The sequence below is a fragment of the Papio anubis genome, chromosome 13 (genome assembly GCF_008728515.1).
Source record: "Papio anubis isolate 15944 chromosome 13, Panubis1.0, whole genome shotgun sequence".
In the NCBI taxonomy this organism is placed as follows: Eukaryota; Metazoa; Chordata; class Mammalia; order Primates; family Cercopithecidae; genus Papio; species Papio anubis.
The window spans coordinates 70808420-70835273 of NC_044988.1; the positions used below are offsets into that span (position 1 = coordinate 70808420).

A 26854-nucleotide genomic window follows, 5' to 3' on the forward strand; every position below is an offset into this window, starting at 1 on the left:
GAAGGTTCTAGACAGTAAATGATCATCAGTCTTCTAAACCTACTGGGATGGTGATGCTTATTCTTGCAGGAAGCATATGCTGCTCTCGTCTTTATTCCCATTGTCATTTGCTAGGGTGTGGAATGCCTTTACATTTTGTTCTTTGAGGGTTTATCTGAGGACTGCCAGATAAACCCCAGTCCCAGTGGATCTGCAGAAAAGTTTTGATTACTCATTATTGCAGAAGTCTGCTTGACTGATGATAAGACAGATACGCTGAGATTAGTAGAAAAATGGTGGATTATGTGTAGGTTGGATTGGGTTTGCACAATAGGAAACCCCTGGCATAGAAATACTTACAAATTTTCTAGATCTTAAAGTTTGGGGGCCGGGCGCGGTGGGTCAAGCCTGTAATCCCAGCACTTTGGGAGGCCGAGACGGGCGGATCACAAGGTCAGGAGATCGAGACCATCCTGGCTAACACGGTGAAACCCCGTCTCTACTAAAAATACAAAAAACTAGCCGGGCGAGGTGGCGGGCGCCTGTAGTCCCAGCTACTCGGGAGGCTGAGGCAGGAGAATGGTGTAAACCCAGGAGGCGGAGCTTGCAGTGAGCCGAGATCGCGCCACTGCACTCCAGCCTGGGTGACAGAGCAAGACTCCATCTCAAAAAAAAAAAAAAAAAAAGTTTGGAAATACTTAAAAAGTTGTCCTATCAGAAGGAATGAGCTTTACCTTCTGGGATTCCTGCCCATGTTTGGTCTGTTCCAAACGTTAGCTATTAAGGTCTTATTTATAGCCTACTTCTCAATTACTGAAGGACATGGAAAGGACAATGTCTTAACAGTCTAATCCTTAAATATCTAGCAGAGGCACATAATAGTCAGTAAAGGTTTTCATGATTAAGTTACTTCTGCTTCATGCTTCTGCTGCCAGATCTTCAGAAGTCTGTTTTACTGGACCAATGTGCGATTCAAACCTTATTACTCTTTCTTTTTTTCACCCCCTAAGTAGAAGCAATCTTTTCTCATATATTGAGGTAACCCTTCAAATTTGTATTATCCAAAAATATATGACTACAGTTTTAATTTATTTTGTGGTAATAAAAGGAATTATTATTAATTCTAAAACTAACACTTCTGTAGTGGCAACCCATGATAGCTGAGACTTCGCTTACAGCAAGGCACACATGATAACTACTACACTACGGAAACCTGCATAAAGTCTTCATTTATTGTAAGTTAACCTTTTTTTTTTTTTTTTCTTTTTTTTGCGGGAAGCTATATTCACATTAATATAATAATAATATGCTCTGAGGATATTAGAGCTGAAAGGGAACTCAGACTGTGTCCTTATTCTAGAAGTGAGGAAATAGGTTCCAGGGCCACTCAGTTTAGCCACAGGATTGACATGCTACTATGAGAGCTCCATTGTTCTTTTATCCTAATTGGAGACCTGTACTAATAGAGTACTTGTCATCAGGTAGATAATAAGTGAAAATACTTTCTGAGTCATTTTGAAGTTTTCTAAACACTTACATATACCTACTGTACTTATCCTTGATCATTCTAATCTAACTAGATTTTTTGCCTGGATTAGAACTGCATTTTGTTTCTGAATTCACTGAGTTCCTTTAGCACCTTGTTGTAGAGTAGAATTGAATCAAGGGATCTTAGATTTCTTCCTGCTCTCCCAATCATATGCATTTGCTGAGTGCTTATTGTGACTCCAGGCGTTGTGTTAAATATATTTCTCATGAAGTCCGACTTGCCTGGGTATGGTGCTCCTACTTACTAGCAAGTTACTTCATGTCCCTATGCTTCAGTTTCTTCATTTATAAAATAAAAACTACCTCATAGGGTTGTGTGGAGGATGAAATGAATCATTATACAGGAGACATTCAGCACAGTGCCTGGCACCTAGTAAATGCTCAGCAAATACTAACTTTTATTATTGTTGAGCAAATAAAGAAATTGATAGATCAACTTTTGTTACCATCTACATTTTCTTCCTATTTCTGGGGGCGGGGGGTGGGGGGAACACTGACATCTTCCCTGAAATCTAAGACACATGTTTATCCATGTCTGTCTATCTCTAGTCTGCCTGTCCTGGTAAATGATGTCATGGCCAACTCATTCCAAAAGTTCAAAAAGTTAACTTAATCTGTTCACTGTCCTACAACTAAAATGCATGTGGGTGACATCCAGCTCCACCTAGTGGTGAGGATCCTGTTCTTTTACTAGCTTTCTCTTCACCTTAAAATCCTTTAGTGGTTCCTGTAGTCTTCGGCACACAAATCCAATTTAGCACAAGTGATCTTGCCTCTGCTTTTCTCTTTCCAGTTCGTATAGTTTGTCATCCACCTGAAACTGCGTGTTCTGTTATATGAAATGATTTGAAGGTCCCAGTTTCTTGATTGCCAGGGTTTCCCAAATTTGGAATTTTGTACATGCTTGCCTTTACTTCAGTTGCCTGTTACCCTCCACCCTGTCTCTTCACCTCACACACCTACACCCACATGCACACACACACACAGTGCCTTCTTTGCTCCAATAGCACCCGATGTGCATTTCTTTATTAGAGTATACACCATAATATGTTGTCAGCTTCTGTCCTTTCATTACACTGAGCTCTGTGGGATCAGAATCTGCTCTTTTTATCTGTCTATTTCCAGCAACTAGCCCCAATGTCTAGGTACAAATAGGCATCCAGAATCTGAATGATTGAGTAATGCAGAAACATCCTTAGGTAAGTAGGTAGTTGAATTAAGTTACAGTGGGTTTACATTTTCATGAGATTTGATTGTTTCTATTCTGAAAGAATATGTGTGAAGAAGGCAACAGGCTAGCAGATTCATGAAGGCAAATTTGCCTGCAGCTAAAACTGCTTGGGTCATCAGAAACTGCCAGTTTGTCTGGGACTGCAGGCCTGCTGATGATTTGTAACTGTGAACTGTGTTTGCATCAGTTCTTGGTTGGGCTAGAAAGCAGAAAGAAAAGATGCTGAAATGCTATTTTTATGAGATACAGGTATTACAGTGTTGAGTTAAGTGGACCAATGAAGGTGCAGTTATACTATCCACTTCCCTCTCTGTTCTGTGGAGCTAGGGGCCGTACTGAGGCATGGGAAAGAAGCAATAAGGCAGAAAGACTAAAAGGGGATTCAAGGAAGAATAGAAAATTGTGAGGCAGTGACCAGAATCCTGCATGGTTGTACTAATCTGTTACTAGTTCTGCAACCTTGGGCAAGTTACATAGTTTCTCTGACTCTGGTTTGGTTTTTTTTTTTTTTTGAGACAGAGTCTCGCTCTGTTGCCCAGGCTGGAGTGCAGTGGCGCCATCTCGGCTCACTGCAAGCTCCTTCTCCTGGGTTCATGCCATTCTTCTGCCTCAGCCTCCTGAGTAGCTGGGACCACAGGCGCCCACCACCTCGCCCGGCTAAGTTTTTTGTACTTTTAGTAGAGACGGGGTTTCACCATGTTAGCCAGATGGTCTCGATCTCCTGACCTCGTGATCCACCCGTCTCGGCCTCCCAAAGTGCTGGGATTACAGGCGTGAGCCACCGTGCCCAGCCCAACTCTTATGTTTTTATCTGTAAACTGGAGGTCCCACTTAACCTACTTAAGACTACATCTATAGTGTCTGTCTTGTGGGGTTGTTAAGATCATGGTTTATAGTAAGTACCCAATATGTGTTAGTTTTAAAGTATTACCTGTTTATAGGTTGTAAAAAGGTCAGACTGAGGGCAGGCACCGCGGCTCGCGCCTGTAATCCCAACACTTTGGGAGGCCGAGGTGGGTGGATCACGAGGTAAAGAGATCGATATCATCCTGGCCAACATGGTGAAACCCCGTCTCTACTAAAAAAAAATACAAAAAAACTAGCCGGGCAAGGTGGCGGGTGCCTGTAGTCCCAGCTACTCGGGAGTCTGAGGCAGGAGAATTGCTCGAACCCGGGAGGCAGAGGTTGCAGTGAGCCGAGATTGCACCACTGCACTCCAGCCTGGCAACAGAGCGAGACTCCATCTCAGAAAAAAAAAAAAAAAAAGTCAGAAGTTGGGGACCATACCTATCTTCTTCACTGTTGTGTCTCCAGCACTTGGCACCTACATGGAAGCTGTTTAGCGGATGTTTGTCGAATTACTAATGAGGGTGATCAGTACAGGATTTTAGAGACCTCTGAACTTGTGCTTTTTCCTAGGTCTATCTCAGATGAAGCCATTTCATGATGCCTGAGCTCTGAGTTTTCTTAGTATATCTTGTGTTTCTTCTTTGAACTATAGCAAGGAAACAAACATAAATCATAGCATTAACGGGTCTCCTGTTAAGAAGGAACTGGTATCATGTCAACATTTGAATCTCCAAAGACAAAGCCAGCAGTACATGCAATAGTGAAGTTTCTATCTGAACATTTATTCCACAGTCATAGAAACTGAAGATGGAAAAGACCTGAGGACATCTAATCCATCCATGTGATTGTACAAGAAAAGTGGCTGGAGCAAAACAGCCCGTTCACTTCATGCTCACAAGACAGCATTTCCGTTCTTCCTGGAGCGGAGTGATTGCAAACACATTAAAATGAAGACACAATGCAAATACTCTTCACAAACCTTAAGAAAATACTTATAAGTACATTATTTTCATAAAATGATTAGTAACTGAACTAAAAAAGAGTGAGGGAATCCTGGATTAGATGGGTAGTTTAGGTGGGTTAAGAAAGGAATAACTAAACAGTATAGATACTAAAGTAGTGTTAATGCCTAGAAAGCAATTTCTGAAGAACTGGATGGGTTTTCTGGTTTTCCTATCAAAAGTATGAGTTGGGAGAAAAAGGCTCTAAAGTAGTTTCTTTCCCCTTTTTTCTTTACCCACACCAAGGAAGTATTTAACTTGCTCTAAGGCTCTAACAGACACAGCACCAACACTGAGAAGTCTGTTACCCAGATGATAAGATCTGTTCTGCTTGGCACCTGCTCCACTTACCACTTCTCTGGCTGGAAGGGAAGCAGCAGCTCCTGATAGGGTTTGTGCAATAGCAAGATTCGTGAATGACGGAGAGTCATCTCCAGGCACATTAAAGACCTCTACTGCTTGGGTCCCTGTGGCTGCCTCACTTGGCTGTCCTGGTTATTCTTCCAACTTGTTTTTAAATTTTGGGAGATTCCCCTTTCTCCTCCACCTGGAAGCATACACACTCTGGGGCCTTTATTCTTATTTACACGAACCAGGTAGCTGTATCTGTTTCAGCTCATTCGAGCCTGCTTTACTATGTGCTTCCTGTGCCAGAAATTCCCCTTGGAAAACAGGGTTGGGGTGTGTGACACAATGTGTCATATTCCAGGTTTCCCAGCACGAGCGCTTGGAAGAGAATGGAGGCCTTCTTGATCTCATGAAAAGGGAAGACCAGTAGAGGAAGCAAGGTAGCATCCCTTATCTCTTTCTTCTTTACCAGAATACAACCCTCCATGTGAAGGCTTCTGATGTTTGTTTTTGTTTTTTGAGCCTGAAAGGAGTTGAAAGAACAGAGGTGGAGCTGAACAGAAAGGAGGTTTCCAAGGACCCACCATTTCATGACATTTTACAAAACACAATACACCGTTTCACAAATTGCAAAACACTGTTCAATTACTACCAGTAAAAATAACCATTGCTACTTAACATGAAGACTGCTTCGTTTCACCACAAGCAATTATGGTTTTTCTTTATTCAGAACATAGAGGCATTTCAAGCAATGTTGACCGCAGTAAGCCTGCCTTCAGCCCCTGCTGCTGCTTGCTGCATCCTGGCCAGTGTTTTGGCCAGGTAGTTCCTCTAAAGATGTTTGAGGAACGTGCACTGGTCATCTACTTCGTGGATATGCAGGACGATCTGGCATGTGATCACCACTGCTCAGAATGCCTCACTAGAGAAGCTTAAGGTAAACCCGATATACAAAAATTCAGACTTACAAAACAGATACATTAAGGGATAATTAATTGCATTACAAAAGGGTGCTTTACTTTACAAAAGGATTCACCTCTGGGTTCCCTTAAAGAGCCAGCTTCTCAAATACAGTCAGAATATGAGCTGAGTTACAAAAATGTCCATGTACATTAGGAGCATGGCTGTAATGTGGATTGAGGTACACCTGTACATCAGCCTTCCGGGCAGCACAGAGGTTCAGGGGCACGCAGAGCATGGTGGCAGAGTCTCCAGCATCCTTAGCTGTTGCAAGTGGGTGGGGATAGCTAAGGGGCAAAATCTTCCAAAGGCAGCTGCAAACCTACTTCTGGGCCTGGGGTGAGAACGTCAGGGGATGGGTGTTTCAACACAGAATTGTCCTTTTCTGTGTTCAGGGCTCACCTGTTTCCTCATTATTGAACTGTTTGATCTGTGGGATTGGTGACCTCTAACTTTGGAGCCCTCCCACATCCGTTTCAGTATCTCCGAGCCTCCCTCCACTCCAGGGTTTTCTTAGCCAATTAATCACTAGGTGTTATCTAACTACAGCTTAAGTTGTTATTCCCTGGGCGACTGGGTAGATTTTGGTGGAAATGCAGACATTTCATCCAGTAGTAGAGGGAGAAGTTTTGTGATCAAGACACCTTTCCAATGATCTGCAGCTGTAAAAGAGGAAAGTTGTTGGCACAGCTCCTGAACTTATTGTAGGCATTCAGATTGATTGGGAGTGGAACAGTGAGTCCTGAGAAGATAAAGCAAGTAACTGATAAATAAGGACGTCTTGTCCTAAATGGTGCCCAGGGGTGGGGGTGAGGATGTTGAAGGAGAATCAGCAGATGTGTGCTAAAGTTATTAAAAAACAAAACAAACTTCTCAAACAGGTTTTCTCTTCATGCTTCTCCTCATGCCTGTGGGCAGCCAAACTTCCAGAATGGTGTTTCTAGAAGAGTAATTCTTAGACCACCCGTGTCAGTCACCTGGGGATGTTGGCTAACAGTAGGTTTCTGAGCTCACCTCTAGACCTCCACCCCCCACCGCATAATCTCTGGAGAAGGGTCTTGGCAATCTGCACTCTGATGAGTTCTCCACTAGATGACTCTTATCTACATTGACATTTGAGAACTGACCCATATTCCTTTTCCTAGCTGCCTAAACATTATATGCTAAGAAAGCAGCGCCTAAGCAGAGGGGAGGTTACTTGTATCAGTCTTTGGGGGGCATTAGATGAGGCTGGAGGATCATTAGAGGGACCAAAACCTGTTCATAGCTCCTCAGAGATGAGTGAGTATGAGGATGGGGAATTGACTTAATTTTCTATACAGATATGCAAAGCGCACGGCAAATTCTTGAATGGTCAAAGCTGGTGGTGTTCCCAGGCTGGAGGTTTTGGGATTTCTATGCCAAGCGATGGGTGACTGCTGATCTGAAAATGGCCTAGTGTGTGGTGTGTAGAACATTTCACCCACAGTGTCACTTATTCCATTATAGGCAATAAGCAGGGATATTCCAGGTCCAACCTAAGGCCACAACCTTGCTTTGCCTTTTTCTCTCTTCTTTATAAAAGGCACACACCATAGTGGAGATGCTTAATTACATTAGAAGTAGTCTTATTCATTTTTTAGCCAAATTGCCTTTCTGGCCCAGAGCTTTTGTTCTAAAAGCATGATATGCATTTTTAATGCCTCTTCTGCCTGTCTTCTGTTTCCGCTTACCACATCCCCTTCCCCTTTCACAGTGCGTGTTAATAAGCCTGTTCTTACTAAACAGGATGGAGTCAGAGATCCGGAACCTTCTCAAAAACATGGCTCTTGCCTAGTCCAATCAATCCTTGACCTTTATGATACTAATGAGTTAATTTTTAAGTACCCCACCCCCAGTGGGAGGTGCTCTGCTCTTACCTGCTCCCCATTCAGAATGTAGAAATCAATCTAGATTGGGGAGTTTGTATCGAAAGCTACAACCCTTGATAACCTCGTTCTGCATTATGATGAAAACCAACAACCCGGTAAGACATAAGTATGAGTAACAATTTTATCTCTTGTTGGTAGTGCAGAGAAAGGGCTAAAAACCAGAAATATTACTGTGGCACCTGGTGAAAAGGTTAACAGGAGCTGGGGTTATCTGATTATTCACAGATCTCTCACACAGAGCTTACTCCTGACTAAGATTCTTGCTAGAAAAACACTCCTACCCTGGAGACCTAGGGAGTGAGCTTGAGAGGAGCTGCTGCTGCATTTTAGGCTAGGGAGAGCAGACTTGACCTCTAAGAAGACCTAGGCCTCAGCTTCCCCATACCTTTGTCGGTAGTTACAAAAGAGCATTACAAAGTGTCTCAAGGGCTCAGAGGAAGGTCAGGAACTGAGAAAGGGGAGCAGTGTGGTCACCTAGGACTCACAAGTCCGACTTGTCCTTTGATACTCCTCTAGCTCCGTTTTCCTGCTCACAGCCAGCTGCAGCTCCTGACGGATCACCTGAATCTGCTTCTCGAGCTCTGAGAGTTCCTGCATCACTGAGTTCCGAGATATATTTAGGGAGTCTGCTTTCCCATTGGTGGTCAGCGAGGCAGGGAGCTCTCTTCTCCTTGGAGGGAGGGGGATGTCCTGGTGGATCCGGATGCCCAGCTGGTTTTGTCCTTCCTCATCACTAAAGATGTATTTTCGTCGGTTGTCATGACTCAGATTGGAAGTATTCCATATGGTGAGCTGACGGGGTCCCATATTGGACCTAGGAAACAGAGAAATTTTAGACTTACTTTCCATTCTGCAGCTCTTAAAGTGCTGTTGTTCATCTGTTAGCCGTTTCCTTTGTCAATAATATGGAGCTGGGTGTGCATTTAGAGACGAAGTAACAAAGCCATGGACAGACTCCCTGCTAGGGTGTCATGGGGCAATAAGGAGTCATGAACATTCAAAAGTTCAAGTCCGATGCTGCTCCGAAATTGGAATTGGGTGTCATCTGAAGGGCTGATAGGATGGGGTATGGCACTTTTTTTTTTTTTTTTGTGAACAACCTCAGGTTGCTTTTAATTTCCTTTCTGCAAGGGAAGCTCAGAAACTAGCCACACCTTGAAACATTTTATGGTTTGAAAGATAATGCTTTAATAAAAATGAAATCTGTTTATTCACTTGTTGGGTTCTGAGCATCAGCCTGCTGACAGATCTCATAACATGGCTCATCCTTAGTCCCACAGGACCATCCTGATATTTACTACTTGATTTTGGGGAGAATAAAAGCATATAAGCCACAGGTCTCAGCAAAGTGTTTCTTGCTATAGGGATGTTTTTTATGTGAGTTGAGAATGACAGTTCAGGTCTGATGCTTAAAAAATTCCAAGAAAGCCCTCAGTTTCTTGCTGGGATAATGAAAGTCGTATACAAAGCAATTTGCAATCCTGTTTTAGGCTTGCATCCTATCACCTACTACCATCGCGGAGAGATGGCTATAGACAGCATGAGAATTATTGCCAAATAGTCACAGGGGGAGACTGAGCCTGTTTCTGGAACACACTTTGACACTTATGCAATAAGAAGAGTTTCTCACTACAAGAACAGATTAGAGCCCTAAGCAGCATAGCTGCTGATTTTTTCTACCATAGGAGAAGCAGAAGGAGGAGTAGGAGGGTTATGACAACTTTTGCAATCAACCACAGGACAAAACTAAATAGAAACACCCTACCAAACCATTGTGTTTTTGTTCTCATTCATGTAACTGAATTTACTTTTTTCCTGGACTCTTAGTTGCCAGGAGAAGGGGACAATCTGGAGGGAGAAGGGAAAAGAGAAGAATAATAAAGTCTCTGTGTAAAAGTGGCCATAAACCTTCTTTTCTCCTTTCATTTATGCCCTCTGTAATGTGACTTTGCAGCTTGTACCTCTGCTGAATCTGCTTTCCTCCCTGCTTCAGTTAGGACTGTTCTCACACTTGTTTTGGCCAACAGAATGTGGCAGACATATGACAGTGGCAGTTCCAAGCCTAAACTTTTAAGAAGTCTTGCACATTTCCACTCTCTTGGAACCCTGCTGCTGCAATGTGAACAAGTCCAGAATGGCCTGCTGCATGATGGCAGACGATATGGAGAGAATCCTCAGGCTTCCCAGTTGACCCAGCTGAGGCCATCATAGATCAGACAGCCCTTAGCTGCTTTCCCCCTCCCCCAAAGTTGGCTACAGACATATGAGCAAACCCAGCCAAAATCAGCGAAGCCTGGCTCAGATCAGCAGACTGCACAGCTGATCCATTAATTAGTAAGCACCTTGCTGTTTAAAACATTAAGTATTGGGATGATTTATCACGTAGCGAAGACCAACTTATACATGCCCCAAGCCATTGAAACACATACTCCAAACCACCCTGTGGTTCTTTAACATGCCTCATAGTCTAAGTTTTATATAAATGAGCAGAGGGCACCAGAACTCAGTTTTCATGTATCCTGGGCTGGGTAAAAGTTCTGTAATGAACCCACTTATAGCTCCATTGGCTTTAGACCTGAATCAGAGGGGAGATAAAATTTTCCTTCTAGCTTGATAATTCCCTTTAATATTTTTCTTCAAATCTTTTCCTATTGAATTTGAATAATCTCAAAGTAATTGTGGTTGTGCTGTTATAGTGTATAATTTTTGTGTTTCTTGGGGTGAGAGGAAAGTGAAAAGGGGAGTGGCATGTATTGATTGGGAACCCAGTGAGATGAAGGATAGACCAAAAATTTATGTGAAATCACATGTTGAATAAACCCGGGGCTATATCTAAATAGTCTCCTGTAATATGTACCTTATTTTCTCTGCATTAAATGAATAAGGGGTAATACCTACTTCCATATCATGGCCCAAAATTTCTCCAAGCGTTTCCTCAAAGTCGTGTTAGTAATCCATTCATTTATCTATTTGCTCTTTTATTTGTTCAGTGAATATGGAGCACAGGGGAGGGATGTCAAGTTGTAGCAGGCATGAGCATTTACATAGATATTCTTCCAAGAGAAGAGGGAGAGAGCGTTCTAATGCCATACAATGGTTCATAGCAGGGAAAACCTGAGAGTAGAGCATCTACACATTTTCTTCGACTGTCTAGACAGCCACAGTGATAAGGTAAGTAAAGATAGCTGGACTGGTCTTCTCCAGAGCTTTGTATATCTATCTGGTAATATAATATAGAGGAATAAACAAATGCTGGACTTTGTGCCAAATTCTAGTTGCTAGTATCACCAGTTGTCTGGTATTTGATGTGGGTACCTATGAGTGCAAGGCGACAAATGCTGAGTGTAAGACTCAGTGTCTGCTTGGAAAAAAATAACCCACGGCGCGTGTTATACTCCTAGCCTCAGTAACATTTAGGCTTTGCTTTGATTCAAGCCTTCTTCAGTCTTAGAGTGTTATGTGACCAGCGAGAGAGCTGTATTTAATGCTAAAAATGGGTATTTAACACTAAAAATAGGTTTCCCTGGAGCAATTATGTAACACTGAGGTTCAGTACTCCACTGGACTATGCCAAAGAGACATGACAGCTATGGGATGCCAAACACTCGTTGGGTTTGACAGGCTGCTAATGTTGGGCTGTATAGAGGTAGGCACAGGAAATGTGAGCCCAAGCTAAACCATGAGCTCCTGTTCTCCTTAGCTCCTCAAAATAAGGGGTTCAGGAAGGGAATCTGCCAAGAAAAGTGGGTAAGTTGCGTCAAAAGACACAAATGGCTTTCAATTTATGTGAGAAAGACGTGAATATGAATCATATCACAGTTGGAGATGGGATTATTGGGCTTCCTGTTTCTGTTAACAGGAAGCTGGAAAACAAATATTTTGTCATTGTAAGATGATATATTTGCTGCTATGTCTTCTTGTGTTACTGTTATTAAAAATGTATGTTAAAAATAGAAAAAATAGATGTAACATGACATGGAACAGCTGTGGCTGGACTAGTATATAGCTTGTCACTAACAGACTTGCAATACGATGCAGGAATACCACAGACTGAGACAGGCGGGAGGAGTGCTCACTGACTGGAAAGAGATACTTCAAGAGATAAAGGAAATGATTCTGACAAGCTAGATGGAGACTGGATAGAAGGGTACTGCAGCAGTCCCAGAGGAGATACTAACAATGAAAAAGAATCCTGGTTTCCATCCCTTTTTCTTCTGTTATGATGAGAGGTGTGTCAGATTTCAAAACTAGAAAGCCAAGCTTTGAGCTGAGGATATGTCACAGATGACACAGTTGCTTGGAGCTGATGCCCTCATCTGAGGCCTCTGGGTGTATGAAAGAATCAGGAGGGTTGCCTTAGGCAGCAGGCAGCAGAAACTTCCAGCCAGGAACCAGACCCAAGTGCTTCTGACATCTTTAGTCACCATGAACTAGGGAACAGTCATCCACAGCCTGGTGTGGTGAGAGTGAAGAGCTTCGATTTTCAGATGTCATCAATGCATTTAATGTTTGTTATTTCCTATTAATAAGATGCTCTTTGCTAGGGAGTTTGTAGAAAAGTGCCAGGAAATGAATTAGGCAGGACATGTCTGTTTCATATTTCCAATACTCTGTTCCTAAGAGTGCTAGAAAGGAGTAGGGAGTGGAAATATGCCAAAAGACAGTAAACCATGAAATTAATCGCCTGCAGTATTCATTAATTCTTACATGTATTTTGTACATAATAATAGTTAATATTTATTAGGCATTTCCTTTCGTTCAGAGATTTACATGTATGATCTCATTTAATCTTTACAACTACTCTAGGAAATAGGTACTGTTTTTATCTCAACTTTACAAATGAGGAACTTGAGGTGCAGAGAGATTAAATCAATGACTTACACAAAGTAACACATATCATAAGTCTTGGGGACAGGATTTGGATCAAGAGGGTTGATCCTAGAGTCCATGGCTACACTTCTAACCATGACAGTATATTGTGTACACTGCATTTTAGTGTCCATATACATTTTTTATTCTATGTTTTATTTCCCTCTATTTATACTGATTCTGTTGTTAAACAAATTGTCCTGATTTGATCTGAATAATTATTTATACAGTTAGATCTCTAAATATTATTTTACAAATATAAAGACAGTTGCCATTGGCCCCTTCTTACCTCTTTTCCACACGTTTGGTCTTGAAATGCTGTTGCTTTTCCTCTACAAATGATGTGTTTAGTGCTCTGTGTAATCTCTGGTGGAGAGAACAGATTCACATGTAGAAATTATGAGAAACACATAGGTCAGGGGACGAAGAACCACTTGACATTTAATGGTATATGTAGTCATTACAAACCTTGGCCTCTTTAAACAAATTCCAGGAATGCCTAAAAATAGATCAACATTCAGCCTCAAATCTCAAGGGAACAAAAATTCTAATTAGAGGTTATTATTCCACCTGGATAAACAAAGTGTTCTGATGGAAAGCTCAGTATTATAAGACAGTATGTGATATAAGGAGGCACAATCATAACTAATATGTAGCAAAAGGCCTTCAGCAATTGCTAAAGATGAGTAAAAAGTACAAAATTATTGACAACCAAAACAAAGAAGGGAAGGAGGACTCTTGAGAATTAAATTAATCGTATTAGGATACAATAAGGAAGATACGTGGAGTTCTCCTAGAGGACCAAATACTTCCCAGGATGAAAGTAGGAAGAACAGGGTTCAACTGTAACCAAACCAATGATAGTAACCTATCTAGGAAAAAGAAAAGTGTTACCAAAGCGAGGAGGTTAGCGTGAGGGTATATGAATACATGAGTGGGGTAAATGCAGAAGAAGCGACAGCTTCCCTGCTGGGAGGTAATCCATGGTACACTGAGGGGCAGGAGGCAGTCTCACCACAGGAGAGGCCAGGATGGCTCATCCAGCCTTGCTGTGGTCAAGTGAAACCACTCCCTTTGTTAGAGATCTTCCATCATTATGAAGCCTTCTGACTACATTTTGGGTCTCCATGCCAATTTCATTCAGGGAGAGATGTGCAGATGAGTGTGCTTGAATCGCCAGTCTGCTTGACAGTTTCTGTTCTCCCTGTAAATCAGTGTGTTGATGTCTAGATTACAGCAGAGAACTGCGACCTTGTGAAGTTTGGCCTTGGCCCCAGTGGATCTCAAACTTCTCTGGACCAGGGAAGAAGCAGAGAGAACAGGGGCAAGTGGGATTGCTTAAAGGGGACCAGGGACTTTAAACTCATGTAATAGGTTTCAATTTTGGCAAGAAAAGAACCTAGGAAATCTTTCACACCATCTCTTCAGACTGTCACTATTAAGTGAAACCTGGTTAAAAAAAGTTCTATTGCTTCTATTATGAGCAACAGTGGAGGGTTATAGGAAAGGAAGGAGCACTGTGGGATAGCAATATAAGGGAAATGTGAATTAATGGGATAGAGAGAATTCCTTCTGCTCTAATGAGAGTGCCTACCCCACCCTTGTTATTGTGGTAACATGACTTATCAGTCTGACATAGGGCTCTGGATCCTCCCATCACTAGGAATTCTACAGTTTAAGAATATTGGAGCAAGACACCTGTGGCACTCACCTGGCTGGTGTGGAGCCAGTATTGCAGCTTGGATTTGTTTTTGATTCGTGGTAGCAGCAGCCTGTATACTATGTGCTCACCAATGGTGGTCAAGATGGACAGACCAAATCCAATGCACAGCAGCACGAAGAGTCCAGAGAAGTGTTTGATGCCCATTTGCAAAGTCTGTGACAGAACAGGAAAGAAAAGGCTGTGAATACAATGATATACCTGGCCCAATGCTCCTGCACTCTTTGGTTTTCAGATGGATATTCATTTTTTCTGGACTCAAGGAAAGCTGGAGACTATTTCTCCCTGTGTGTTCTGTGACTTTTATTCTACATCATGAAAGGAATTCAGCCAGGGTTGGACTAAGGGCTGCCGAGGATCTCCCAATGCCTAGAGTGTGAGAAATAAAAATAAAATTCAAAGCTTTCCAACTGACTGAACGGACTTTATCTTGTTCATGGGGACCCCGGAGAAACCTTAAAAACTGAATTGCTGGCCTTGATAGAATGGGAGGTCTACCATGCCTCAGTATGTCCCTTCCTTATTAATTTTAGCTATAATTCTTTCTTAAGAAGTAAGCAGAAGCTAGCTCTGGAAAACAAGAAGCTGATAATTCATTGCTTTATCACCTTGAGCTAATCATCTGAGGCCATAACCAGATTCTCCCTCCCTCTTTGCAGTTTCAGTGTGACAGCTCACCAGTTTCACAATGCACCCTTCCTAAAAGATGACCACAATCTCCAGATAGTTTTGACCAACTTGTAGGGGATGCACAGTGAGGGTTTTCATGTCTTCAGCTTCACGTTTGGACATCAGAAGACCAAAAACTCCACCCTTGGGTCACGCTAACACCACCATTTTTTGAACATGGGGCCTATGAAGAGGCATGAAGCTCAACTGCACATGTGCATGTATCTCTTTTCATAAGTATTTATGACTCCTCCTATAGGTTATTCAATATGTATACTCAGCCACCCCACTCAGCATAAATTCCTGTTCCCTTTTACCCCTCCCTTGAAGTGCTTGCTGTCAGCTTCTGCTGAGGCTATGCTTCCCATTCTGCAGGATGGCTGGCCCGCTGGCCACAACCCTTTATGAGAAATAAAGATCTCCTGTCCGAATTTATGAAGCTCATGATTCTTCAGTTGACAGGTGCTATTCGTATGTTAATCCCACTGTGCAAATGGCCCATGGAGTTGTGCCAAGGCCCTGGGTCTGGACCACTTTATGGTCTCTTAGAGAGAGATTGAGAGAGATAGAGATAGAGAATTGAAACAATTTAATATACTGGGTAGCTATCAGGGAAAGAACCTCCCTCAGGGACAGAGAATGAGTAGATTCAAGGGGAAAAAGATGGTGAGTTCAGTAACTTTGAAATTTGGATCTGGTAGGGAACGTGGAAATAATCTAGTTCATTTTTACAGAGGAGGAAAGTGAGACCAGAGAAGTGTAGTAAACTGAGCCAAGCCACAAAAATAGGCATAGAAGAGAAAGAGAAGGAACCTAATGATATTTATTGGTTGCTTACTTTCTGCCAAGTGTTTCACATTCAAATAGATATTATAACCTCAATTTTATAACTAAGGAAATTGGAGTTCCTGCAGCTTTTAAGTGGCAAAGTTGGTCTTTCATTCCATTTCTCTTCAGCTCCAAAGCTTGAGCTCTTTCTGCTATACTGCTATACACCAAAACAGCAGCAGTTATAGCAACAGTACTAGTCACAATAAATATATGTGGCCAGCACTTTGCTAAGTGATTTGTGTAGATTATCTAAGAAAACCCTCACATGTACTCTAAAACAGCCATTATTTAGCCATTGACATCAATGACAAGAGTCAATCCTGTAGAATTAAAAACACTTAATATATTGAGTTAATACTATGTGCTAGGCACTCTTCTGTGTATCATGGGATGGCGATAGAAGGACGTTGTGTCTTTCCTTTTAAACAGCTTGAGTCTAGGGAGAAAACAAACATATACCTCCATGATACATTTGATCCACGCTTCCTGGGATTTGTGGGGAAGCTGGTGCATGAAATAACGTTTGAATAAGAGAGGCAGGATGGGGAAGTTGGGTGGGGAAAGTGAACGCACTAACCTGAGAGTAGCATAAACAAAGGAAAACATGACTTTCCTGGACAGTGGTATAGTGTTGTGAAACTGATTGCTGTGGCTGAAGGAAGAGTATACAAGGCATGAATAGTGCCATAGTTTGAATGTATTTGTCCCTCTCAAACTCATATGTTTAAACTTAAACTCCAAGGGTTAGTATTAAGAGCCCTTATGAAGGGATGAGTGCCCTTATAAAAGGGCTTGAGGAAGATAGCTAGTCCCTTTCGTTGCCCTTCCACCCTTTCACCATGTGAGGAGACAACATTTGTCCCCGTGGAGGTCAAGCAACAAGGTGCCATCTTGGAAGCAGAGACCAGGCCCTTACTAAAACAATAAACTTGCTGGTGCTTTGATCTGGAACTTCCAACCTCCAGAACTGTGGGGAATATAGTTCTCTTTTTTAAAAGGACCCAGTCTCAGGTATTTTTTTTTTATAATGGCACACATGGACAAAGATATGCAGTGAGAGAGAAACAGGGCCACACTAGGCAAATCCTCAGATGCCGTACTAAGGAGCCTGGGTGTTACCCCTTTGCTGGAAGCTTGTGGTCATCATTATCATTGATAATTATTTAACATTTAATATGTGTAAGGCACAATTCTGAGCACTTTATCAATGTAGCAACTTGCCTCATCTTTATGACAATTTATAAGGTAAATAACTGGTATAATCTCCATTTTATAAGTGAGGAAACTGAGCAACAAAGAATTTCAATAACTTGTCCAAGGTCACATAGCTCGTGAAGGTGAAGCTGGGATTTGAACCCATGCAGTCTGTTTTCAGAGCCCACAGTCTTCACTGACTCATTTGTCCGATGTAAATGACCCTCCCATTCTCTTTAAAGGGTTTTCCTTTCATTCTTCCCACCTCTCCCCACCTCAATTCTGGAGAAACAGCCAGCCAGGCATGATTCAGGCATAGGCATAGAGTGCATAGGGAAGTCTATCTGGGGGTCAGGACTCAGAAGTGAAGCTCGGTGATTTCAGGCTGTGTTGGAGCCTAGCTCAGGAAATCTCTCTCCCTCCATGCCAGTACTGCAGACTATGAATCAAAGACCAGTGTTACGGTCCCTAGAAAAGAAAAGACTAGAGCTGAGTGGGGGCTCTGAGACTGGCACAAGGCAGGAAAACTGGGCAGATGATTTGGGAATGCAGGCGGAAGCCCAGCCCTAGGAAACAAGGATTGCTGGTCTGGGAAAGGGTTTGGTAGGGAAGCACATTGGACCCCTAGGGCTTCAGAGGTACTAGGAATTTTCCCGGGACATCTCTGTGTGCAAACAGTGACTAGTTATATAAACCTGACATGCAGAAAGTACATACAAATGTGTCTGAAAATAGTCCTTGACCTAGACCTATTTTAATGTATACAGGATATGGCTATAATATGAAAGATTCAGTGAGTTATTGCTGTGGATTAAGAACAGACTGGGAGAATTTAGTTTGGTCTTTAACATCATCAAACATTCAGTTAGACTCTGAGAAGATGGGCACTACTTTTTTATAAGACACTGCCAAGATGAGGAGGAAAAATGTAACTTGAAGTGAGTCATCTTGCCTTTATAGTCATGGCTTCCTCTGTTTTCTTGTGCATAACAATAATTAGTCTCTTAAAAACAATAATTTTTCTCTTACTCAATAACAAATAGGCCATATTCAGTTTATATTATACATTTTTTTCTTTAAACTTCTGTTGTTTATACCCACATGCTAATAGACTAACAGAAGTAGTTATTGTTTTTAAATTGAGCATTTAATACATATGCCAGATACAATATACATGTATTATGATCTTATAATTATCCTGTAAGTTAAGTGTTATTATCCTTATTTCACATTTGAGAAAGCAGAGGTTCATAGGGGTTAATAACCTTACTTACCCAAGATCATGCAAGCTACTAAGTCGGGATCCAGGCTGCGGATCCAGGACTGTCTGATGCCAAAGCCTGCAATGCTTGTCAAGCGATCGCCGTTTATAGGTATCCTTTTCTAGTTGAATTCTCACAATTCACTATAACGACTATCAAATTTTTTTATTTAAAACTCCCATTGGAATGGCAAATCCACTATCATCTGCCTGTGAACACCAGAGAAAATGTTTCAATTGTGTCTGAGTCTGAGTGACAAGATGTACAGCTGCCTTTGTAATTCAGGGGTTCCTCCCCTAGGATCACATTGTTTAAATGTGCTATGCATATGTGCATCTTCCCCATATTATCAAGTGAAAACTTCCTAGTAAAAAACTGCTCAACTTGATACTCATTACTGGTCAGAGGAAGAAAAGAAGGAGTTATGAATATTCAATATCAAATGTTTAAAATACATTCAGGTGATGCAGACAAAATGATAATTGCAGCTGCCAAGTGACTTGAGTGGTAGCACATTCAGAAATGCAAGCAGAAGTCCAGTCTCATGCTGTCAAAAGCCATGTAAATGAATGCAAAAAGAATGCAAACAAACATAAGTTTCGAGGTTGTTTTTTTTTCCCCCTTTATCCCATTGCTTCAGCTGCAGCTTCATTTGCTAGCTCATAGCCACACACTTCCAGAGACTCAAGGGCCAAGGAGAGAAGGCTGTCACAGGATTGATTGATTTGATTTGATGTTTTGAGACAGAGTCTCACTCTGAGGCTCAGACTAGAGTGCAGTGGCACAATCTCGGTTCACTGCGACCTCCACCTCCCGGGTTCAAGCAATTCTCATACCTCAGCCTCCCAAGTTGCTGGGATTACAGGCATGCGTTACCACACCCAGCTAATTTTTGTATTTTTAGTTGAGACAGGGTTTCACCATATTAGCCAGGCTTGAACTCCTGACCTTAGGTAATCTGCCCACCTCCACTTCCCAAATTGCTGGGAATATAGGTGTGAGTCACTGCACCCGGCTTGTCCCAGGGTTTAGCCAGGGACAAATCTCAGGCATTTATTGCTCCACTTGGTCCTTCACAAACTTACTCTAGCCCACCCCATCTCACTTAGGCAACTCTTTAACTAGTAAGTAATCATTCGAAAAATTGCCTTGCTTATGTATTTCATTTTTCTAAATGTTATTTAATTCATTATGTTTCTTTAGCATTTTATTATTAATTTACATTAGTATATATTTACTACACTGTAAAGAAAAAACATAGTTTGTATCTGATACTGTACTCTGCATATTGCATTCAGGAATACCAACTAATTATGCATTATACAACTAATGTTTTAAATGTTTTATATTATGCAGAAATTCTTGGTAGATTGTCACATATCTATACATTGTGCATTAGATATTAAATACCTATAGGTGCCTAAGAGTGTTTTAGTGAATTTAGGGAAACTGCTTGAGATTTTTGGATGAGATGTGAATACTTTTTTTCCATTTAAAATAATGGAAAGGGCTTCCACCATCTATAAATTTACTAGTCAACACATTTCTAGGAACGGACCAAATTCAGATAAAAGGAGATGTTTGTACTATCACAGGTGTGGTCTCTGACCAGATCAGTAACATGTAGAGGATAAGATTATAAACTTTGTTGTTGCCCAAACCCTGCTTTGTATTTTGTTCAGATGTGGTCACTTGAAACATCTGACAGCTAGATTAGTGACTAGTTCTCAAGTCTCCAGCAAGGGAGTTTCACTCATCATTTATTTTTTTATTTTTTTATTTTTTGAGATGGAGTCTCGCTCTGTCGCCCAGGCTAGAGTGCAGTGGCCAGATCTCAGCTCACTGCAAGCTCTGCCTCCCGGGTTTACGCCATTCTCCTGCCTCAGCCTCCCAAGTAGCTGGGATTACAGGCGCCCACCACCTCGCCCGGCTAGTTTTTTGTATTTTTTAGTAGAGACGGGGTTTCACCGGGTTAGCCAGGATGGTCTCGATCTCCTGACCTTGTGATCCGCCCGTCTCGGCCTCCCCATTTATTTTTGATGTTACTAATCAAGATCTATGCAGCTATTCCTTCCTTGTGCCCATTCCACACCTCCCAACACATAGCAACCACCTGATTTCTCTGGTTTTCTAGAGTGTTGTCTATACTCATTGCTTCTAATTCCTTTTCTCCCATTCTCCCTGAGACCCACTTCAATCAAACTTTTGTCCCCTCCCATTACCTGTCAAACAATTCCTGTAAAAGTCAAAAATGGCCTCCATATTGCCAAATCTAATGGTCGGTTTTCACGTTATTCATGTATTGGCAGCTTGGACGCCATTGATTACTCCATCCTCTTTGGTATAGTTTCTCAACTTTGTTTTTGTGATACTTCTTTCTCTTTGGTTTTTTTTTTTTTTTTTTTTTTTTTTTTTTTGAGACGGAGTCTCGCTCTGTCACCCAGGCTGGAGTGCAGTGGCGCGATCTCGGCTCACTGCAAGCTCCGCCTCCCGGGTTCACGCCATTCTCCTGCCTCAGCCTCCCGAGTAGCTGGGACTACAGGCGCCCGCCACCTCGCCGGGCTAATTTTTTGTATTTTTAGTAGAGACAGGGTTTCACTGTAGTCTGGATCTCCCGACCTTGTGATCCGCCCGCCTCGGCCTCCCAAAGTGCTGGGATTACAGGCGTGAGCTACCGCGCCTGGCCATCTTTCTCTTTGTTGTACCTTCGTCTCTTTTGCTTTTCTTCTTCGTCTTTCTGACTGTAAACATAGGCATGCTTTCAGTTTTTCAACTACACTCATGTTCTCATCCAGAGTCAGCTTTAAATCCCACCTAGATGTCAATGACTCCGAAGAGTTGGGGGCTTTTCTTTCCTAAGTCCCTACTCTGCCTCTTTACTTAGGTAATGAATAGACATTTCAAAGATAACACATTAAAAGCAAACCCCTAATTTTACCCCTGAAACCTGCTGCTTGGACCGTCTTTCTCATCTCAATGAACCTCTATCCTTGCCATGACACAGGGAGAAAACCTTAGAACCATCTTTGATTCCTGTCTTTCTCTACCATCCCATTACCCTGTGTATCTGCAAATACGGTGGAACTGACCTTCAAAGTATATCCAGAATTCAACAACATCCCACCACCTCCACCAACCACCCTGATCCAAGCCACCATCACCTTTCACCTCACCTAGATTATTGAGACAGCCTCCTAGTTGTTTTCCCTAAAGACTTCTGTCTTCTTCACAGCAGTAAGAATGGCTGTCATGTCACCCCTGTGCTCAACGCCTTGTGATGGTTTTCTACCTCTTGCAGAGTAAATTCAGAGTTCTTGCAATGGTCCATGAGACCTTACAAGATCTATTTCCTCTTCTTCTCTCTTACTGGTTCACTTTGCAGCTTGAGCAACTTGCAGCTTGAGGGTCTTTTCATTTTCTGTTCTGTGCCTGTAAACTCTTCTGCCAGGAATCAATATTGCTCCTTCCCTCACTTTCTTTAGGTTTCTTCTCAAATGTCACCTATCTGTGAAGTTTACTAATCACTGTGCTTAAAAAGGCAAATTCTGTTCCCCCTTCCATCCTCTTTCAGACACAATCTATCTCTCTTACTTTGCTTTATTTCTCTCCTGATATAATACGTGATTATTTGTTTATTGCCTATTTCCCTACCAAAGTAGAATGTAAGCTACAGGAGGGCAGCATTTTTGTCCATTTTGCTCGGTACATATTCTAATTGCTTAGAACAGTGCCCAGCACTGTTAATGTTTTTTAAACAAATGAATGAAAGCATATGAAAACTAGGATTTTTTTGTATAAAATAAATTTGTATAATTCCCCTCACTCCTGATCCAGACAGTCTCATTATATCACAAAAGCTTCCTAGAGCAGTTCTTTAAGAGAGAAGGGTGGAGGTGGACATTCTCAATTAAAAGGAGAGGAAACAAGGCCCAGTTTTGCTAGCTTGACCTGATCATGCTAATATTCACCAATCTAGGGATCTACTGTTGAAACTGGGACAAAAAATATTTAAAATTACTGAAGTAAAACATTGGAAACTGAATGCAAAAATTTCAGGTAGAATGTGCCGATTTTGTTTTCTTAGAATCCTTTCTTTGGGGAACTGCCCTCTTCCTGCTTCACGTGGTTTTGGTGTGTCTACCAATCACAGACTCCCTACTCCCTATTCACCAGGCAAAACATGGGACTCAAGGCAGGCCAAGGTGGATCTGAAGCAGAAACACTGGGCATCAAAAGTGCTGGGAGCTAGTAATTTCCAATGTCAGTGCCCCAAAGACATAGTTCCCTAGTTCCTGCATTAGCATCCTTGGAGTGCTGTGGTTCGAGGCTTCATCTGTTGCTCTCCTTCTTACTTTAAAACATCGAGCTTTCCCATTATTCTTTTGATAGGTTTTTGCTTAAGTTTAAAAATCTGTTGCAACTAGGTGCAATGACTCACGCCTGGAATCCCAGCACTTTGGGAGGCTGAGGCAAGTGGATCACCTGAGGTCAGGAGTTTGAGACCAGCCTGACCAACATGGTCTCTACTAAAAATACAAAAATTAGCCAGGCATGGTGGCACATGCCTGTAGTCCCAGCTACTCGGGAGGCTGAGGCAGGAGAATTGCTTGAACTTGGGAGGCAGAGGCTGCAGTGAGCTGAAATTGCACCACTGCAATCCAGCCTGGGCAACAGAGCAAGACTCCATCAAAAAAAAAAAAAAAAAAAAAAAAAAAATCTGTTGCTTGCAACCGTATAATCTGATTCAATATATGTACTGTTTAAATGATTAAGGTCTTCTAGCTCCAAGGTGTGAATATAACTTCTTTTGAGATAGACTGTATCCTGACGCAGATCTCAGAAATGAACGGGTGGAGACTGTTTTAGGAAGTCTTCTCTGACAGGGTAAGGCTGTGCTGCTTTTGCCTGTCTCCAACAGCCTAGTATATAGTAAGTGTTCAATACATTTACTCTGAAGATTTCCTATTAAATATTTTTCCCCAGAGCAAAACAACTTCAAGAACCTGGGAGAATAATTGTATTTTTCAGTGACCTAATGCACTAAGCTTTGTACATCTCCTCTCTGGATCTGCACAGCCAAATGCTGATGTTCAAAAATTTTTTTCCTTAATAAGAGAGCTGGTGACAGGGGAAGGAACAATAATTTTAATGAGAGGTAAGGAAAAGAAAAAGGCTATGGTGCTTCTGAAATATGAATGACTCATAGATGCTTGGAAGCAGGACAAGGAAGAAGCAAATGCTATTTCTAATTTTGAAGACCTGGTATCTATTTTATCTATCTATCTATCTATCTATCTATCTATCTATCTATCTATCTATTTATTTTTTGCCTCCTGATTATTTTGCCCAGAAGAGTAGTTAGTTACTCAGAAGAACTTGGCAGATTCCTTGCTGTGTCTATACATATGGCCCCTTGTCGGGGAGTTGAAGGGGTGGCCTGCCACTCCAGACCTGTGGGTGTTTCTCATTAGGTGGAACGAGAGACTTGAGAAAAGAAATGAGACACAGAGACAAAGTATAGAGAAAGAAAAAGCTGGCGTGGGTCCTCTGTATGCTGAGCGCCAGTCCCCTGGGCCCACTTTTTCTTTCTCTATACTTTGTCTCTGTGTCTCATTTCTTTTCTTGAAGTAGGAGAATCATATCCACATAAAATGTGGGCTCCAAATATGCCAAAGACAGAGTTTCCCAGAGGAGAAAGTCTGGTTGAAGAGAGTTAGGTAAGATTATGCAGTGCACTCATTCGGAATTAAAACATGTATATTTAACAAGAATCATGAAGATGGAGAAAAAAGAGATTCATTCAGAGAACCTGGAATTTTCTCATTTACCAAGACATAGTGAAAGATCACACTTAACAAAAGAAACAGAAGAGGAGATAATTTATTAACACAAAATCCAGGGAGACACTGCATGAGCCTAAGTGAGTAGTGCTCACACATTTGGATTAAACAAGGATTTTGACAGCACTCTCTGCATTCCTTTAACCTGGAAACTGCTTAGTGGCTCATCAACATGGCGCTGCCCATGTTGCTGTGAAGATTCTTCTCTCTCCCTGTCTTTTGCGATGCTTGAGCCCCCATCTCTTCTAAGCTTGGGCGACCATCTTTTAGGGTTGAAATGGCACTTAATTTGCCACATTAGCTCTGTTGTGCAGTTTTTTTGAAAAATTTATTATTAAAACGACTCAGAAAAATATTTTTAAAAACTAAATGTGAGATTACCCATAATCCTTGTACTATAAAACAATTACTTTCAATTCTCCATTTTCTCTGCTGAACAATGACCATATATATTAGGCACACATATTTTTCAGAGTTCTAAACATAGGATATAACAAGTTTGCATTATGCTTTTAAAAGAATTTATTTTCTAACATAATAAACTATTTTAATATTAATTTCTAAAAATATTATTTTCTAACTATTATTTTATTTATTAACTTTAGTGGCCTAATACTATCCCTATTGTTTTTGTTATAATTGACTACTCCCAAACTGTAGGTATTTAAGTTTTTAAATATTATTATTTATTGTATATATGACAAATATTGCTACAATAAAACATTTTGTGTATAGCATTTTTTTTTTTCTTTTTTTGAGATGGAGCTTCACTCTGTCTCCCAGGGCAGAATATAGTGGAGTGATCTTGACTCACTGCAACCTCCACCTTTTGGTTTCAAGTGATTCTCCTGCCTCAGCCTCCCAAGTAGCTGAGACTAAAGGCATGTGCCACCACGTCCAGCTGATTTTTGTATTTTTTAATAGAGATGGGGTTTCAGCATGTTGGCCAGGCTGGTCTTGAACTCCTGACCTCAAGTGATCAGCCTGCCTCGGCCTCCCAAAGTGCTGGGATTAAAGACATGAGCCACCGCGCCTGGCCATGTATAGCATTTTAAAATATTTTTATTTCTTTGAGATACATATTGCAATGAGCAAGATTACCCGGTCAAAGGATACAACTGTTCTGATGACTTGGGATGTGTAAAATGTCCCGTAAAAAGGGTGGAAGCCATTCCCAGTGCCACCAAAGATACCGCAATGCCTAGAAAGCTTCTATTTTTGCCAATTCTTTTATAATTAATCATTTTTCCTGTTTTAAATATTGTAAGTTGTATTTATTGAATTAACAAGGCTATTTTTCCATGTTTGTTTTACCTATCTCCTTTTGTATGAATCAATAATGACTTTTTTGCATATTTATTTATGCACATCAGACACAGTGAGGCTTTTTGTTGAAAAACTGCTAACCCTTTTGCTAACATGTTATGTTTCCCCTTTTTATGTTTTCTTGTTATCTTTGTTATATTTTATTATATGAAAGTTTGAAATTTTACACAGCTATACTTATTTTGATTATTGTACATTCTTCTACTGTTTCAGGCATTAGAAAATATTGATTGTGGGGATAAATACTTTGTATCCAGTGTTATATTTTTGAAAAATAGTGAACGCTTCAGTCCATTTTAAACTTCTGTGCCAAAGAGTGTAACTGTGTTAATTTTTCTTCACTGAAACTCTTAATTTCATCTCAATATTTCGGAGACTCCTTAGTCAATAAAAGGCTACCTCCATGTTAGAGCGACCTGCATTTCTTTGTAGTAATTTAGGTTTTTATTTCAAATCTTCAGATTTTAAAAATATTGGCAATTTTAAAAAAGCATTGTGAGAACAAACACCATGTAAAACCAGTAACAACAAAAGCAAACATTTGTAGGTCAGAGTTAGCCTGTGAGTGCTCAGACTGTCTTCTGATCTACACAGCTTTATCGCTACTATTGTGACCCTTCAGTGTTATAATTTTTCATTATGAATCAGCTAATTCTTGATGATTCATGATTTATAGTTCACAGTCATTGGCTACTGGGATAGGTATGGTAGTTGACACAGCAGCAGAGGAGTCCAGTCTGATTCTCAGTCTAGTGGCCTTGTTCCTCTACCATAATGACATTCTGTTTTTTTTTTTTTTTTGAGATGGAGTCTTGCTCTGTCACCCAGGCTGGAGTGCAGTGGTGCGATCTCAGCTCACTGCAACCTCTTTCTCCTTGGTTCAAGCAATTCTCCTGCCTCAGCCATCTGAGTAGCTGGGATTACAGGCATGTGCCACCACGCCCAGTTAATTTTTGTATTTTCAGTAGAGACGGGGTTTCACAATGTTGGCCAGGATGGTCTCGATCTCCTGACCTCATGATCTGCCCATCTTGGTCTCCCAAAGTGCTGGGATTACAGGCATGAGCCACCGCGCCCCGCCGACACTCTGTTTTTGAAAACACCCGAGCCTCCCCCGTTCACAGTATTCAAAATAGATATAACACCACAGCAGACTAACTACCTACTCTCTCTTTTAACAGACAGAAAGAATCAGTAGTGTAAGTGGAGAATGGAATTTGTAATTTTTTAAAATAAAAATTGTCTTCATTTAAAAAATTCACACTGTTCCTCAGACAGTGGCTTAGGAATTTGTAATTAACAAAAATGTTTGGAAGA

General features: G+C 41.3%; 1 protein-coding gene and 1 long non-coding RNA gene across 3 annotated transcripts in view; one reads left to right on the plus strand and one right to left on the minus strand.

Moving 5' to 3' along the window:
• The first annotated feature begins 618 nt into the window (after positions 1-618).
• Positions 619-14829, plus strand: LOC110741379. 2 transcript variants are annotated; one of them, XR_004177952.1, is made up of 3 exons: positions 619-1214; positions 5318-5396; positions 14359-14829. It is a non-coding gene; the product is annotated as an uncharacterized LOC110741379 (long non-coding RNA). The 2 variants fall into 2 exon arrangements; XR_004177953.1 differs by lacking the exon at positions 5318-5396.
• GRIN3A (glutamate ionotropic receptor NMDA type subunit 3A) overlaps positions 7930-26854 on the minus strand; it is a 163178-nt gene continuing 144253 nt past the window's right edge. The window contains exons 7-9 of the mRNA XM_003911427.5: positions 14407-14571; positions 12985-13061; positions 7930-8640 (exon numbers count right to left, since the gene is read on the minus strand). Of these exons, the coding sequence (XP_003911476.2) occupies positions 8301-8640; positions 12985-13061; positions 14407-14571 (582 nt within the window). The 3' untranslated portion in view covers positions 7930-8300. The remainder of the gene's footprint in view (positions 8641-12984; positions 13062-14406; positions 14572-26854) is intronic.